The sequence below is a fragment of the Egretta garzetta genome, unplaced genomic scaffold (genome assembly GCF_000687185.1).
Source record: "Egretta garzetta isolate BGI_Z169 unplaced genomic scaffold, ASM68718v1 scaffold209, whole genome shotgun sequence".
Lineage (NCBI taxonomy): Eukaryota > Metazoa > Chordata > Aves > Pelecaniformes > Ardeidae > Egretta > Egretta garzetta.
The window spans coordinates 1,000,212-1,014,529 of NW_009260839.1; the positions used below are offsets into that span (position 1 = coordinate 1,000,212).

General features: G+C 38.0%; 2 protein-coding genes across 2 annotated transcripts in view; both read right to left on the reverse strand.

Annotated features, from left to right (window-relative positions):
• Nucleotides 1–1,826: 1,826 nt before the first annotated feature.
• Nucleotides 1,827–12,399, reverse strand: MAT2B (methionine adenosyltransferase 2B). Its single transcript, XM_035902470.1, has 7 exons — nucleotides 12,352–12,399; nucleotides 10,996–11,190; nucleotides 9,960–10,074; nucleotides 9,508–9,660; nucleotides 5,402–5,595; nucleotides 4,321–4,434; nucleotides 1,827–3,270 (listed from the first exon to the last, which is right to left on the reverse strand). Exons 1-7 carry the CDS (start codon nucleotides 12,364–12,366, stop codon nucleotides 3,100–3,102), a joined length of 957 nt encoding a protein of 318 aa, XP_035758363.1. The 5' UTR covers nucleotides 12,367–12,399; the 3' UTR covers nucleotides 1,827–3,099.
• The window catches only part of HMMR (hyaluronan mediated motility receptor), a 21,172-nt gene continuing 17,963 nt past the window's right edge, over nucleotides 11,110–14,318 (reverse strand). Inside the window, exon 17 of the mRNA XM_035902469.1 lies at nucleotides 11,110–11,190. Within this exon, the coding sequence (XP_035758362.1) occupies nucleotides 11,180–11,190 (11 nt within the window). The 3' untranslated portion in view covers nucleotides 11,110–11,179. The remainder of the gene's footprint in view (nucleotides 11,191–14,318) is intronic.

Below are 14,318 nucleotides of genomic sequence, written 5' to 3' on the forward strand. Positions count from 1 at the left end.
CTACACTTCAAAATAGCTTTTGAATTGTCAAAACCGTACCCAAGACATTTTTTAAAAGCACTAGTAACAAGACCCTCGGACTGCAGTCTAGCTAGGAATATAGTTTGCATTGAACATAGCCTTTGAATATACCTAAACAACTTTTTGTGGAAGGGATGCAGTAGGAGGTGGGAAAGCTCATATTGCCTTACCATTTGATTTTTTCTATCTTTGGTCATCCAACTATTCAAGAGTGCAGCTATGAGAATCACAGTTTTTTGATACATTTCTTGTTGTCTTTGTATCTTGCAGTCATATGGTCGTCCTTTGAAACTTACTCCAGAGTTGCAAGTTTAATGTAACTAGCTCTAGACCCTTCTTTTTCAAACAAACATATTCTCCCTCTTTCTGAGTGGAAAAATTAAGTATTAGGCTGAGTAACAATGTATACAGGGTGCAACACTTACATGAATTAAATCATACTGCCAACACCTTATACAAAAATGTTATCTGGAATGCTGCTTTGGAAGCAAGAGTTCCCCAAACTACCCCTTCCTGTTTGAACAATTGTAGATTTCACTGAACACAAAAACAGTTCTGCAAATGTAGAACTTAAGAAAATGCTCGGTATGGGGAAAAAAAATAAATAATCAAAATTCCAATTCTCTCCACACAGTAAAATGCCCAACTCATCCTTATTAGGTGCTTTATGTTTGGGAGAGAAGTCCTTTTTCCTTCCTGGTCAAGCTGCTCATTTACAGTAACGGATAGCAGTGCCAATTGACTTATACCCGTTGAAGGGAAGGGATGGTTAGACCACTTTCCTGTAGGTGGAAGAGATAGTTTTGCATCATCTTGGGGGAAAAAAAAAAAACAAACCTTTCATTAATAAAAAGTATAGAATTGGATACTGCCCTAGTCAGTGCTGTAACATCCGTTTTTTTTGGTGGATCTAGCAGTAAATAATTTGAGAACAGTTTAATAAAAATTTGCATTAAGTCCAAAATGGCATATACTGCCTTCCAAATATTAATATATTTTCCCATGTTTTTGAAATGGAAATGAAATCAGAAGAGAACCACTTAGAGAATTATTTAGCTACTTGATTTTAATAAAATACTGTAACTTCTGATTATGTATGCCAAAGGGAAAAAAAACCAACCCAAAACCCACAAAACCACACAATGGAATAGCAAGCTACTGTCCATCTCAGTAGTCTTAACAATTTTTCTTCTTGTGGCTTTTATTATCCCCATCCCTGATTTTCCATAGCTGTTTTAAATTTACTGTGATTTTTTAAGAAATGTGCGTCAAATTTAATAAAAACATAGCTGCCTAAAAGTGGAGGAGATGTACTCAGAATCTTCCTGATCAAGCACTGAGGCACAGGATTTTTCAGGCTCGTTATTTTCAAAACCTTCCATACCTTGGGGTTTTTCTGTACATTTATCACATCCCCAAGGCAGCAGCACACTGACAGAGGAACACTGACCTAACCTAATCTAACTCTTGAAGTAGTTCACTGAATTGGGGGGGGGGGAGGAAGGAAATCACTGAAAGGGCACAGAGATTTCAAGAAGAATTGCAAATATTTATGATTCAGATAAACAAATCCTGATGGTAAAGAAAGAATCAACAACTGTATCTCACGCTGGCAATATATATTTATTGTCATTTTGGAGATAGGTTACCATGTATGTATCAGGACTTCAGACTAAAACCAAATTGGGATTGTGAACTCTTAGCATATGCCAGTTGGAAATTAAATGACTGAATGTAAAGCTGACCTTTAGAAGATCTTCAGCTGGTCTATTTTTGTGTCTCTCCACCTCCCCCTTTTTTTTAAAAAATTAAAAGCTGAACATCTTTCCCTCCCTCTTCATTTCAACCTCAGTAAAATAAATTATCATCCAAACGCAGCTTTTCCTAGTTTTAGTAATGATCTGCTGGCAATCTCAGAACATTTATATTGTTGATTCTACAGCTCCAGAAGGAAACTAGCCTTTACAAAACATATTCTTCCTCTACTTTACCTGATTACTGAGTTAAGGACTAGACTAAAGCAGATTAAAGATTTGCTTATATTAGACTACTGTGGTTACATTATTATGGTGCAAACCTTCTACATACGCACTCTGCTATTCCAGAACAAGCTACATCAGTGCAAGATCTCAGAGTCTGTGCAAAAGAAGCCGCAAGTGCTACAAATTCTTGAAATACCTTTCCTCTCTGTCTCTCATGTGTTGACTAATAAAAATCTTCCTCCCACTAATTTCACCGATCCCAAATACTACCCAAAAGAAAGATGAAGATATTTCATGCTTTTATACAAAAAACAAGACATCCCCCACTCCCAAAAAAAAAAAAAAAAAAAAAAAAAAAAAAGCCTCCAGCTCCAGTCCCCCCACCCAAAAAAACCCCAGGTCAAAACCATTTGCTCCCCACCCTCCCAACCCTCTTCTAGCTTTTATATGTCACCGTTAAAACAAATGCATACAACTTACTGTACAAATATGAAGCTGCAAGCATTCAAGTTACAGAACATTCTGAAAATATTTCAAGCATAAAAAGTACACTTGATAATTGCAAAAATAAAGTTTCACTTTTTTTAAAAAACATTTTGATCATAGCTGAAGCAAAACAAACATTTAACGATTCCTATTTAACGTCATAAGAATACCACCTTCAGAAGTTAAAAACAAAAAACTCAGGTTTTTGGTGATAAAATAACCAACCATGTCTTTTAATGAAGAGAAATGGTATATACAACAATGGCACAGACCTTAAGCATCAACAACATATTTCAGCTAAAAGTAAGTCAACAAGTGATCCGAGTCATTCTTAGCATCAAATGGTACCTATTACTAAGGACCATAATCTGCTAAGAATAGACATTAAGTTAGACTGGTATGAATGGAAGGAAAGATCCATGACATCAAATAGGCTCAGTTTTTGTCACTGAACTTTTTTTAGGCTAACAATTTCACTAGTGCAAGACCATATGTTTACCTGATTAAATGAAAAGTCATAAATGTCACAATTTAAGAACACTCATACAAAACTATTTTTTTTCTTTTAAAAAAGTGCCACATACCATACTTTTACTAAAAAAGTTACAAACTAATGGAAGACTGTCTGCCTCCATCTCTTGTCAACAAGGAAAGGCCAAAGTGATTCTTTGATCCCAGATCGAAATGGCGTTCTCTGACCTATCCCCAGCATCTCCAACTTGGAGCAGTCTAGCTGAGCATTCCTCGGACGAAGAGCACCCACAACTGGACAATCAGTAATCTAAAAAATAAACAGGAAAAAAACCCTGACACACCAACAAGTAATCAGAAATGACAGAAAAATATTTTTTCTTATATATGTATGTTCATTTAGAAGTTTTCCTTCATAGCTTTCTGTATCGGTACATCTCCCTCTTCCCTTCGAACTATTTTGTGGGGTCTTTTTTGGCTTGGGGTTGGGTTTTTTGTTTGTTTGGTTGCTTGTTTTATGGTTAACTTCATTTCAACATAAGATATGTCAGGCAGAGCAACGTAGAGTGTCTTACATGAAATTTATCTCATTCAGTAACTGCTCAGCATTTTTGCTTTTCTACATTTTATTCCTATTTTCACCCTATGACTATAATTACAAGGTAAAAAATGCTCTGAAATGACTCATATACTTGAAGAAAAATAGATTTGGGCAGGAAAAATTCAAGCTAGCTTAGTGTTCTCCATTCTTTTTCTCTGCATCTTCCAAGCCACATTTCAGCTCCAGCCTTTACTAACTCAGAATCTTTGGAATTTTATTTTGGATATAAATAAAATCTTATTTATATGTTATACTCTCACAACATTATCAGTATGTCTTTACGAGTAGTCTTAAGCGTCAATAGAACTGCAGGACTGGTGTTTTAAGCAAAGCAAAAATGATTTGAAGTTCTTAATTGTGTGTATTCGGAAATAAATCTGGACATTGAAAAGTTCTTACAGATTCCTACCTTCACGTTTACGTTCAGTCAATCTGTAAACTTTTTTAAGGACAAAAATACAACAAAAAGCCATGGATTTACTCATGACTAAGGGGAGCTGTTCTGCAGAAATATCATTACACCACAGACTGTGAAACTGGTTACTGACTGACTGAGTAATTTTCAGCAGGTCAAAGCAGCTGCTGTTTTATCCTGAGTTAGGCACCAGACAGCATTCTCAGCAATACATCTGCTGTGCTGGATATACTCACGCAGATTGTCCTGAAGAGGAATCTTACTTGTATAGCTAGCGTGAGCCTGACTGCTTGAAAGAATAAAGCACATCCATCTTTCTACAGGCCGAACAACACATGACTTACTGGTCTCAAGTGGCTGCTGGGAAGGTTGAAAGCATCTGCAATTGCACATGCCATTTCATACTTAGTCATCTGCTCATTGCCAGACCAGTGAAATATTCCTTTTACTGATGGGTCCTACAGAAGAAACAGGAAGCACAGGTGAAAAAAAAGCAGCTAGCTAGTCCTCAGACCAATTCCTGTGCAAGAACTGTTTAGAATAATCTTCCAGCAATATCCTATCCTAAAAGGCATCTTACAGCACGTCACTGATGTTCTGGAAATGTGTTGCGCACTTTCAGATAACGCCTGAATACGGATTGAGACTGAAAACTGTTATATACATGTATGTCCTGACTTTTCACAAACAGCTCATATTCTGTAGAATTAACAGGGAAAGGAGACAGCCACCCAACCAAGGTCAAATAGCTGGGGGTGAGGAACTCAGCTGTTCTATACTATTCACTTACTCAAAACAAATGCAAAAGGCATCACCGTATTCTGAATGTTAAACTGCAAACCATGTACAAATTCTATCAAACAAATTGATTGCACCACATCTACCATAGGTGCATTGTCCATTTTTTTTTTTCCAAAGTTATATGTATGAAAAGTAAAGGTGGTTGGTTGGTTTTGTTACCATGTGATAGTGGTAATCTGAAGGTACTGCGGTGAACAAACAGAATAAAGTATTTAAGTCCAGTGGCTTTTTTTGCCACCTCAGTGTTCTTAATAAAATAAACAAGGGCATCTCTGAGAATTACATTCAACCACCGTGGGGTTTTTTAGTCCAAAATGGCAATTTGTAAGAGGCATATTAGAATAAGTTAGGTATTTGCATTTCTCTCCTGTATCCTAGAAGACACAGGGCAATTTTCAGAAGGATCTGTCCCATGACTTCACTCACTTTTGTTTCAAATATCAGAACACCCACACACTGTCATGTAAAGATACTGTAGTAGTGAAGCTAGTTCTTTCCTCCCTCCCAGTGTTCTAGAAGTGCAAAGAATAATGCAGGCTATATGCCATTCTCAGTTGTTCAGAAACAAACCCAAGAACTCAAATTGTTTTTACCCCGAAGAGGCTTGTTACTTAAAATTCTTACCAGCATTCTCTTCTCTGCTAGTTGTCTGCAAACAGCTGCTACATCCTTGACATTAGTAGGAAATCTTTGTTGCCAGTGGTCCATGTTGGCAGACTTATTACTGAACTGTACTTTATCAAACATAACAGTCACAGCACTTTCCTCCAGTCTTTCTACCTCTCCATACAAGACAGGAATCCTAAGTACTGCAGCATCTAAAAGAAGGAATATTTTAACAAGTATTAACATTTTTATGAATAGGTGTGAATCCTGTAGCATAACCCCAGAAGTGTTTTGGGACTGTTAAGAAATATGTTGGTAATAGTAAGCATCTACAAATCACAAAGAAAATGCAATTAATATCTTTGGCTTCAGAATACCATTTTAATTTAATTTAATTTAATTGATTAAAAGTTTACAAACGCTACATTTATAAAAACTTATTTTCATTTACGCCATTGATTTCTATGAAGTCAACAAGCTTTCATTAACACTGCAAGAGAAAAAACGGCAGCCTGTTTGCATCAGAACAAAAATTAAAAAAAATAAAAACCCAACTGCACTATGCAGTTACTCCAGCACTCCCCACCCTCCCTGGGTAAGAGCAAGAACAAAAATTCTCCCCAATCACAAATCACCATATTCAGGCATTAGTTACAAAGATTTTTCACCCAGCATGTAGAAGCCTCCTGCATAAAGGAGGGTATTATTTACCAAAAGAGAGACATGAACCTTGGAATGAATAAAGAGCTTGAAAAATGAGGAACAGGTTCACAGAATACAGTGGTAAACAATATTAGATTTCAATAGTGCAATGTGAGAAATTAAGCTAACAGTAAACAAGTGCAAAGAGAAGGATATTTCTTTTCAGTACATCGTGCTAGACTATCTATCTCAGTCATGAAGACTTGAAAGGCTTCTTTGAGGGGAAATCCAAGAAGGGTATGAAAAATTCATTAAAATTAATACATATATTTTTACTTACAGGGAAATTAAAACCAGTCCTGAAAGTGGGAGTTACCAAATCACTGTAATTCTTAAAGGTTTATAGGAAAATGCTATAGCTATGAGGCAAAAAGAAAAAGCTAACACAAAAATTATTCTCACAGAAGAATAAACAGAAAGAAGTACTTACAAAAGGAAAACAAATACAGTAAGATACTGATTTCCTGCTGCTCTAAAAACAGTTATTTGGTCACTCAGCAAATATGTTCTTCCTCTCTTCAAATACTGCTTGAAATCTTTTTTTTAAGAGATCTTTAGAAGTATTCATTATTTGAGAACAAGACTGCCTGCCTGCCTTCTGTTCACAGAGTTATGTGAGACTTGGAGAGCATTACCTTCATTACAAATGGTTCTGAAGACCTACTGAAACCTTTTTGGTTTATAAGCATAAGCACTAAATAAAATTTGTATCCTCTCCTAGCCAAGGTAAAACCTATTTTAAAAAAAAGTCAAAAAATGAAAGTATTAGTGGAAATCATTGCATTCTACAACAGAAATAGACAGGAAAGTTCTTCACACTAGTACAGACGTCTGATAGACTGAATTCTACCCATACAATATTAGTAAATCAGTGGTTGGAAGACTAATACATGTAAAATATTTATATTTGTATGATACAGTATAATTGACATTTTCAAGCATTTTACTCAGTACCATCTCGAAATTCCTTCTGCTAATAATACCACTGCTGCAACCCACTACTGCCTGACAGATCACGCTCAAAAAGGTTATAAAACAAAACTGAAATGTTGAGTTGGGGGAAGGAGCTAGCAAGATACCCACACATACTTGAATTAGGTGCAGTCTTATCTTCATTACCAATTGTCTAGTGCTCAGTAGTGACTGCTTTTTGCTTCTGCTGCTTGTTATACTGCTGATCGTTTCACTGTGATGTGCCTGGGAACATTTTGATAATGCCATGGCAATGCACCTGGGCTGGCAGGTGCCAGGGCATCACTGCTGTTTCTGTATGTAACCCATGATTTGAGTTGCATGTTACAGGAATTACCAACAGAGGACAAGCCTTACAAGCATCAGTGCAAGTGCAGCAATGACCTGACCTGAGCTGGCTTTGGTGCCCAGTAACTCCACACTACACATCACCTCTCCTGTCCTGAGTGATCAGCATAAGAGATAGAGCCCAAAGTCATGGACTAAATGAACTCGGTGGACATTTTGTGGACTGGTGGCCTGTACGGGGATCAAACCTGAGATGTTTCTGGACATTTCATGGACATTTTACAAGGGTGGTCCATAGACAAAGGGAATGGTATCTGTGTAATATATTGAAGGATGGGAAGGGGAGTGATGATTAACGAGGATGTATTGGGTTATACAGGGACCTGAGCATGATGTAAATGGTATGGAATAAGGGGTGGATACTGTCCTGGTTTCGGCTGGAAGAGAGTTAATTTTCTTCCTAGTAGCTGGTATAGAGCTGTGTTCTTGATTTAGTACTAGCAGAATGTCGATAACACACAACAAGCCAAGGACTTCTCAGCTCTCAGCTCTGCCAGGGGCACAAGAAGCTGGGAGGGGGCACAGCCAGGACAGCTGACCACAACTAGTCAATGGGGTATGCCAGACCATACGACATCATGCTCAGTATATAAGCTGGGGGAAGAAGAAGGAAGTGGGGAACATTGGGAGTGATGGCATTTGTCTTCCCAAGTAACCGTTACACGTGATGGAGCCCTGCTTTCCTGGGGATGGCTGAACCCCTGCCTGCCAGTGGGAAGTAGCAAATGAATTCCTTGTTCTGCTTTGCTTGCGCACGTGGCTTCTGCTTTCCCTATTAAACTGTCTATCTCAGCCCATGAGCTTTCTCACTTTTACCCTTTGGATTCTCTCCCCCATCTCTCTGTGGGGGGAGTGAGTAAGCGGCTGCGTAGTGCTTAGTTGCTGGCCCAGGTTAAGCCACACCACCAATCTAGAATAGGGAGCAAACAGCATCATAGTCAAATTCAGAGGTGATATTTAACTAAGAGGTGGAGTGAATTCCTTTTTATTTAAATTGTTTTTTACTGAAATAAGACTTTTCCTATCAACATGTTTTTTAGAAAGTCTCTTTCTTACTAGTAATGACAAACCCTTATTAAGGCCTATCGTTTTTAAATATAGTATTTATTTACTTTCTGAAAGACCATCACTCTAATTTATCGATTGTTCAGTTCTTTGGCTAGGCAGAGCAGAATCACAGGGCAAGTATCATACTGATATTTGAAGCCTCTTCTGCAATGCACTAAGATTATTTTCTTCAAATACTTTGACAAAATAGAAGCGTTTCCGTCCTTAGAATCTGTGACTGGAAACTGACAGCACACTAACTAGGAACAGCCAAACCTCTCTTTTGTACAAGAAATACTTTTTAAATGCAGGGGAACATGTTCAGTCCCAAGGTTTTTTCCTCTATTAAGAAATTTTTTTAAAATTCTGTTTGTATATTCTGAATGCCAGTTTTTATTAAGAAAAGATTTAAATAACAAATGAAAAAAATGAGTTGCTTAAGAACAGAACTACGTTACTAACCGTTTAGAGTGTTACAGAGCAGGAACTTGATGTGTGTGGTATGCTAGGTGGGTAAAAATGAAATGGACGGCTTGATGGCTTATGTAATGAGAGCAAAACAGGGTACCAGCAAGCAAACCAAAGGACTTAACAACAAAATCCTATGTTGATTTTATCTGCATTATTAGTGAATCACGCATCTGTTTTCCCCTTTAAGTAGACGTACATTTAGAACAATTACAATGCATCCCCCTAAATAATAGCAGCTATATAGTAAGTGTGGTAAAGCTTGTGCCATTACAATGTATTGATGATGTATTTTATCTCTCCTTAGGAATAGTTGATTCACAGTAGACAAAAGCTTGTGAATGTCCATCAGCAGAGACTAGTAACACAAATTAAGATCAGAACAAATAAGAAATAAAGCTTTAGTCAACCTATAAGCAATAGGAATTGTTTATGAGCAAGGACACTGATTACTAATCACATTCTTTCCTAAATCTTGTTTCCATGGTTTTGCAACTTTGCCACTGACTTATGAGTCTATTAAGTTAATATACCACTAAAGTAAAAAATAGAAAGCCTCTATTAAAAATGTGTGAGTGTGTTCTTACCTTCATTATTTTCCAGGACTGCCTTTTCACCCTCTAGCTTGGTTTTGCCATATAAATTCAGAGGATTTGGTACATCAGTCTCTTTGTAAGGAGGGCTTGTTCCATCAAATACATAGTCTGTGCTAATGTAGATCAGAAACGCTCCAACTCCAGCTAGGAAGAAAATGTTTATACATAGTCTGTTTTAATTCATGCCTTGTTTGAAATCCCAATAAACTTTCAAACAAAGATCCAAAAGACCTCCTCTTCTAGCCCTATTCATTCCCACTGCTTTGTCTGTTCACTGATCCTTCACATAGGCATGTGTGCTACCCTTACAGAAAATGGATCGACTGCACACTGATGGCAGAAATGACATTCAGCACTGTGGGTAACTTATTCGTATTTATGCTCCTGTATAAACAAATGCAGTATTTTAACAAGAAACCAAACCCATCAGATGGTCTCCTTACCTGCCTCTTTTGCTAAGTTCCCTGAAGCAGCCACATTGAGCTGAGAAGCAGCATCTGGTTGACTTTCTACAACATCTGGCCTTCTCTCAGCAGCACAATGCACTATAACATGAGGCTGGAAATTAAAGACTAATTTTAAACAACAAACATTGTTAAGAGATTGCAGTTGCACCCTAACTCTAGCAATGAACTCCCTCAGGCAAAAAGGCGTTTCACAAGTTGTGAGAAGTAATAAAAGTTGTAGTATTGTTTTTAATCATAGCATTCTGAGGAGCGTATTTTCCTTAGGAAGTAAAACAGAACCATGCCGCTTCAAGATTTCATATTAGAATACCAAAAAAATTGCTCATTAATTTTGCAGTTATGATCTTCAGTAGCTTCAATTTTACAGCAAGATCGAAGTTGTTGGGTTTTTTCTTTTTAACTCAATATAATACTATAAAATGTAGTAATACTAATAATGTAACACACATCTCACACACACACACACAATGGTACTTAAAAAAACCATCAGCCAAACTACTTTTAGACCAGCCATTTATATATGGCTTATTTGACATATGCAGACTATTAACAAGATATTTAAAGCCATTTTATAGAATGGCACCCTGCATAAAGTATTTCACATTTTATATATTCCCCTTGCAAACCAGCCTGAAAAACCAGTGAACACTAGACATGCAGTTACTGCTTTGTATTCAAGTATGCTTCAACTTCGAAAGAACCGCTTCATATTGGCATGTCAATAACTCACATTGATCTTTTTCTTTCACCTATCAATGCTCGTGTGCCAACACAAACATCTGTCACCTGCAGTCTACTAACGGTGATGATGATAAAGTTCAGAACTACCTGTATCTACAGAGCAAACCCACACTCCAGATGTGGCAGAAAGAGCAGCCATATATTTCATAGAGCTCTGCTGGAGCAGTAGCCCCACTAAACCCACACAAACTCAGAATCGGAGCAGCACTGCCAGCTGATTAGTAGATGTAAGAAGTACCCTATCCATCTACTTCATCCTCCAGAAACTTACCTGAAAATCATGGATAATGTCATGAACCGCAATAGAGTCCAGAAGATTAATCTGTTCAAATCTGGGCTGAGCTCTCCTGTATCCACAGCCAACTGCATTCCAATTATTTTCATTGAATTCTTTAAACACTGCTCTGCCAAGAAGTCCCGTAGCACCAGTAATCAAAACTCGCCTACTGGGAATATCAACATCTTCCTAGGGAAATGAGAACAGGAAAAGTTTTCTTTATATTGTGATTTACTGCTGGTTTTTCTCAAAAAGTATGCAAGGCTACAGTCAGTGCTACTGTATTAAATAGCTTTCCTGGCCACATGAGTGTTTTGGAGTGTCTCATGGAAAACAAACATCTGGGAGCACCACTACTGTACCCAGTCAAGGATTTACATAGATTTTTGAAGATACTGAAAACAAAACTCCACATCCTACAACAAATCATTTTGGATAGACTGTGCCTGTTAGAGGCTGCCGCAATACAATACAACTCACTGTGGGCCTATCTACAATGATCGTGAGAACTGAAGGCTTGAATTTTATTACTACATAGGACAGTAATTCATCATCATTCAAGGTCTAACAATAAGGAAAACCAAGGTACAGTGCTCTTCTCAGTTTTACAAAATACATCCAAAAGCGATTTGATAATTCAAATTCTCGGTCTATACAACATACTAAAGCTTTACTTCAGCCACCACGCATTTCAGTACTTGAGACAGGTGTGTGCATCAGTTCACACAAAGTTCATTCCTCTCCACCACTCACTAGACCATCTGAGAGAGCAAACATAAGATTCATGTCTGTCTGTGCAATCTGTATTTTCCTTTACTGCTTTCCTTCTGCATGTATCATGGAACAAGAACCTGCTAAAAACAAAAATAAAACCATATGCTTACGTGCCAGTACAGAACAAACCTTCAGGCACGCAGAATCCATAAATCCTGTTTTTTCTGACCACTTTATACACAAGGACAATTTGTGATCATTGACCATAATTTTGTCAGCGCTCTCTACTATGCGATTCAAATAGCCCAGTCACTTCTGAGCATTCTTACAGACCACTGCTTTTTGATTGCAGCACAAGAAGCAACAGAAATCGCTTCCACATTACTGTCTGTCTTTCACCCTTAAAGTTAAAAAGCTTTTGTTCCCTAAGGGTACATGCAGAGGTGCGTTACGGTAACAGCCTATCCCAAAGCAATTGCTTAAAGTTCCCAGCGCACTGCGGGCATTTTCCTCAACTCTAAATCTCAGGCAAAGGATGACTTATTCCCATCAGCACTGCATGAAAATTAATAATTTATTATGTGCATCATTTCCTGAAAATAACAAATTACAGCAAGTGATATTTTAAAAAGTTACCTTTATCTTTACCATCAATTTGACCTCAGGACACAAGCTGATTTACAATTTTTTAAGGCTGCCCACATTTCTCTGAAAAGCAGAAGCGAGAACATGCAGGTACTGGGTTGGGTTTTTTTGTTATGTACTTTTCATCTTAGCAAAGCCTGGACAGAGCATCACAGGACAGAACACCAGTGCTTCTACAGCCAGAGGGTACCCGCTAATAAACGTCAAAGGCTGGCTGCAGAAAAGAGATGAAAGGCTCTCTAAAAATGTCACAGAATATTTTTAATTAGTGACCAACACAGCCACGTGTCATTTGTAAAATCTGATGTTTTTAAGCATCGTTCATCTAAGTTTGTTTATTCTACGCATCATAAAGAAGAGGTTACATTAGCAGCACAGCTTGAGCTGAGCACAATCACAGCTTTTACCAAGTTAAGCCCAGTTTGTATCCTGTTGCCCTTGTCTGCAAGACTGATTGATTTTAGTCACTTGTTTCTGAGAAACCAAGACAAGTGATCGATGCTTCTCATAAATTCAACACAAAGCCACTACTGGTTTAAAAGTATTTCACCTTGGCAGAAGTTAAACATTCTGGTAATACAAAACGGGCAGAGATTAACTCTTTCGCTGCATGCCGCCGCCCTTCTCCTTCGCTAACATCACCCAGCTGCAACAGCATTTCTGTCACGGGAACTACAGATGATGGAACTTGTGAGCTTTCACGTTCCCACGCTGCGGTTTGCAGATGCTCTCACAGACTTGCAGAGCTACTGCTCTTGCCTCACAGCTGTCCGCACGCGGGCAAGTGAACACCTACTGCCAGCACCACACCCCTCGTGTAGCAGCCACATCATCTCCAATAGTTAGCAAAGCCAAAAATTTAATTACTGTTATTTGCTTTGTCTTGCAAGGAGTTAATCATGGTCCTCTAGGAGATAAAGTGGCAAAAATCTATGCCTCCCATGTAGCAGTATCGGAACTTAACTGAAACCACGTATAGCATAGCGTCTTCTTTTTGACTTTTGTCAATTTACATATTTTTCCTTAAATATGGCTGGAGTATTAATAATGTAATACAGCCAAATGACAAGACTGCTCTTAATTGTTGTCCTAGCCAGAAAGTACACCTAGAATTTGCAGGGATTTTATAGACCGTTACAATATGTAAAGAAAGACACTCTAGAATTCAAATGTTATCCTTCTGCCTGCAAGTTTTATAGCCTTAAATGCAAGTTCTTGTTCAGCTCGGCCTATCCGCTAACCAGTCCTTGACACGTGTGTCTCAGCGAAGAAGCAATTGTATTCAGTCATCAGACGCAAAAAAAGTTCTCTTAGCAACTAATTTTGAATACTACTGCTTAAATGCACAGTTCTGAGCTTTCTAATAAAGCACCCAATTTGATTTTGCTTTATCTGGTGTTCAATATTCACTAAGAATAAACGTAATAAAAAAGAAATTATACTCAACAACCTAATTCACAAAAAAATATACAAGCAACCAAACTGTAAGATTAAAAAACAGCGTTTAGGAAACCTGAGATTACCTCGTAGACACTACCAAAGTATAAAATAAGTGTAATTTTCAAAAGTAGTAAAAAGTGATGCATTTCAAGGTGAAAGCCAAGATGCAAGTACTTTTTAAGCTTTCTACAAAAACTGAACTTGACCAAATCACGATAACTCAAAAAGAGCAATTTTAAGGAAGACCCACTCAAACGAGAAGCGACAGGGATGACAGAGGTTTGCACGGTAACGTGATGACAAAGGTCACTACGGGGAAGCCACTACAAGACCGAGCTCTTCGTTCAGCCTTGAAGTCACCTACAGCAACGAAAAGCAAAAGGACAACGGCCAGGCTTTCCTAGGGTCGCGCGCTGACAAGCAAGCACGCGTTAGCCTTGGCAGAATGTCGTCACGCCCTCCCCTTGCACGTCAGAGGCACCTGCGGTAGCTGGAGGCCGCACCCGCTGAACGTTACC

Bases quoted from the DNA above. Each gene is read 5' to 3' on its own strand.
- MAT2B (XM_035902470.1), bottom strand. The intron at 9,661-9,959 runs GTAAGGAGACCA...TTTTCTTCCTAG, and splicing joins GAACTTAGCAAAAGAGGCAG to CTGGAGTTGGAGCGTTTCTG. The intron at 3,271-4,320 runs GTAAGTCATGTG...TTTATTTTTTAG, and splicing joins CCAGCAGCCACTTGAGACCA to ATTACTGATTGTCCAGTTGT.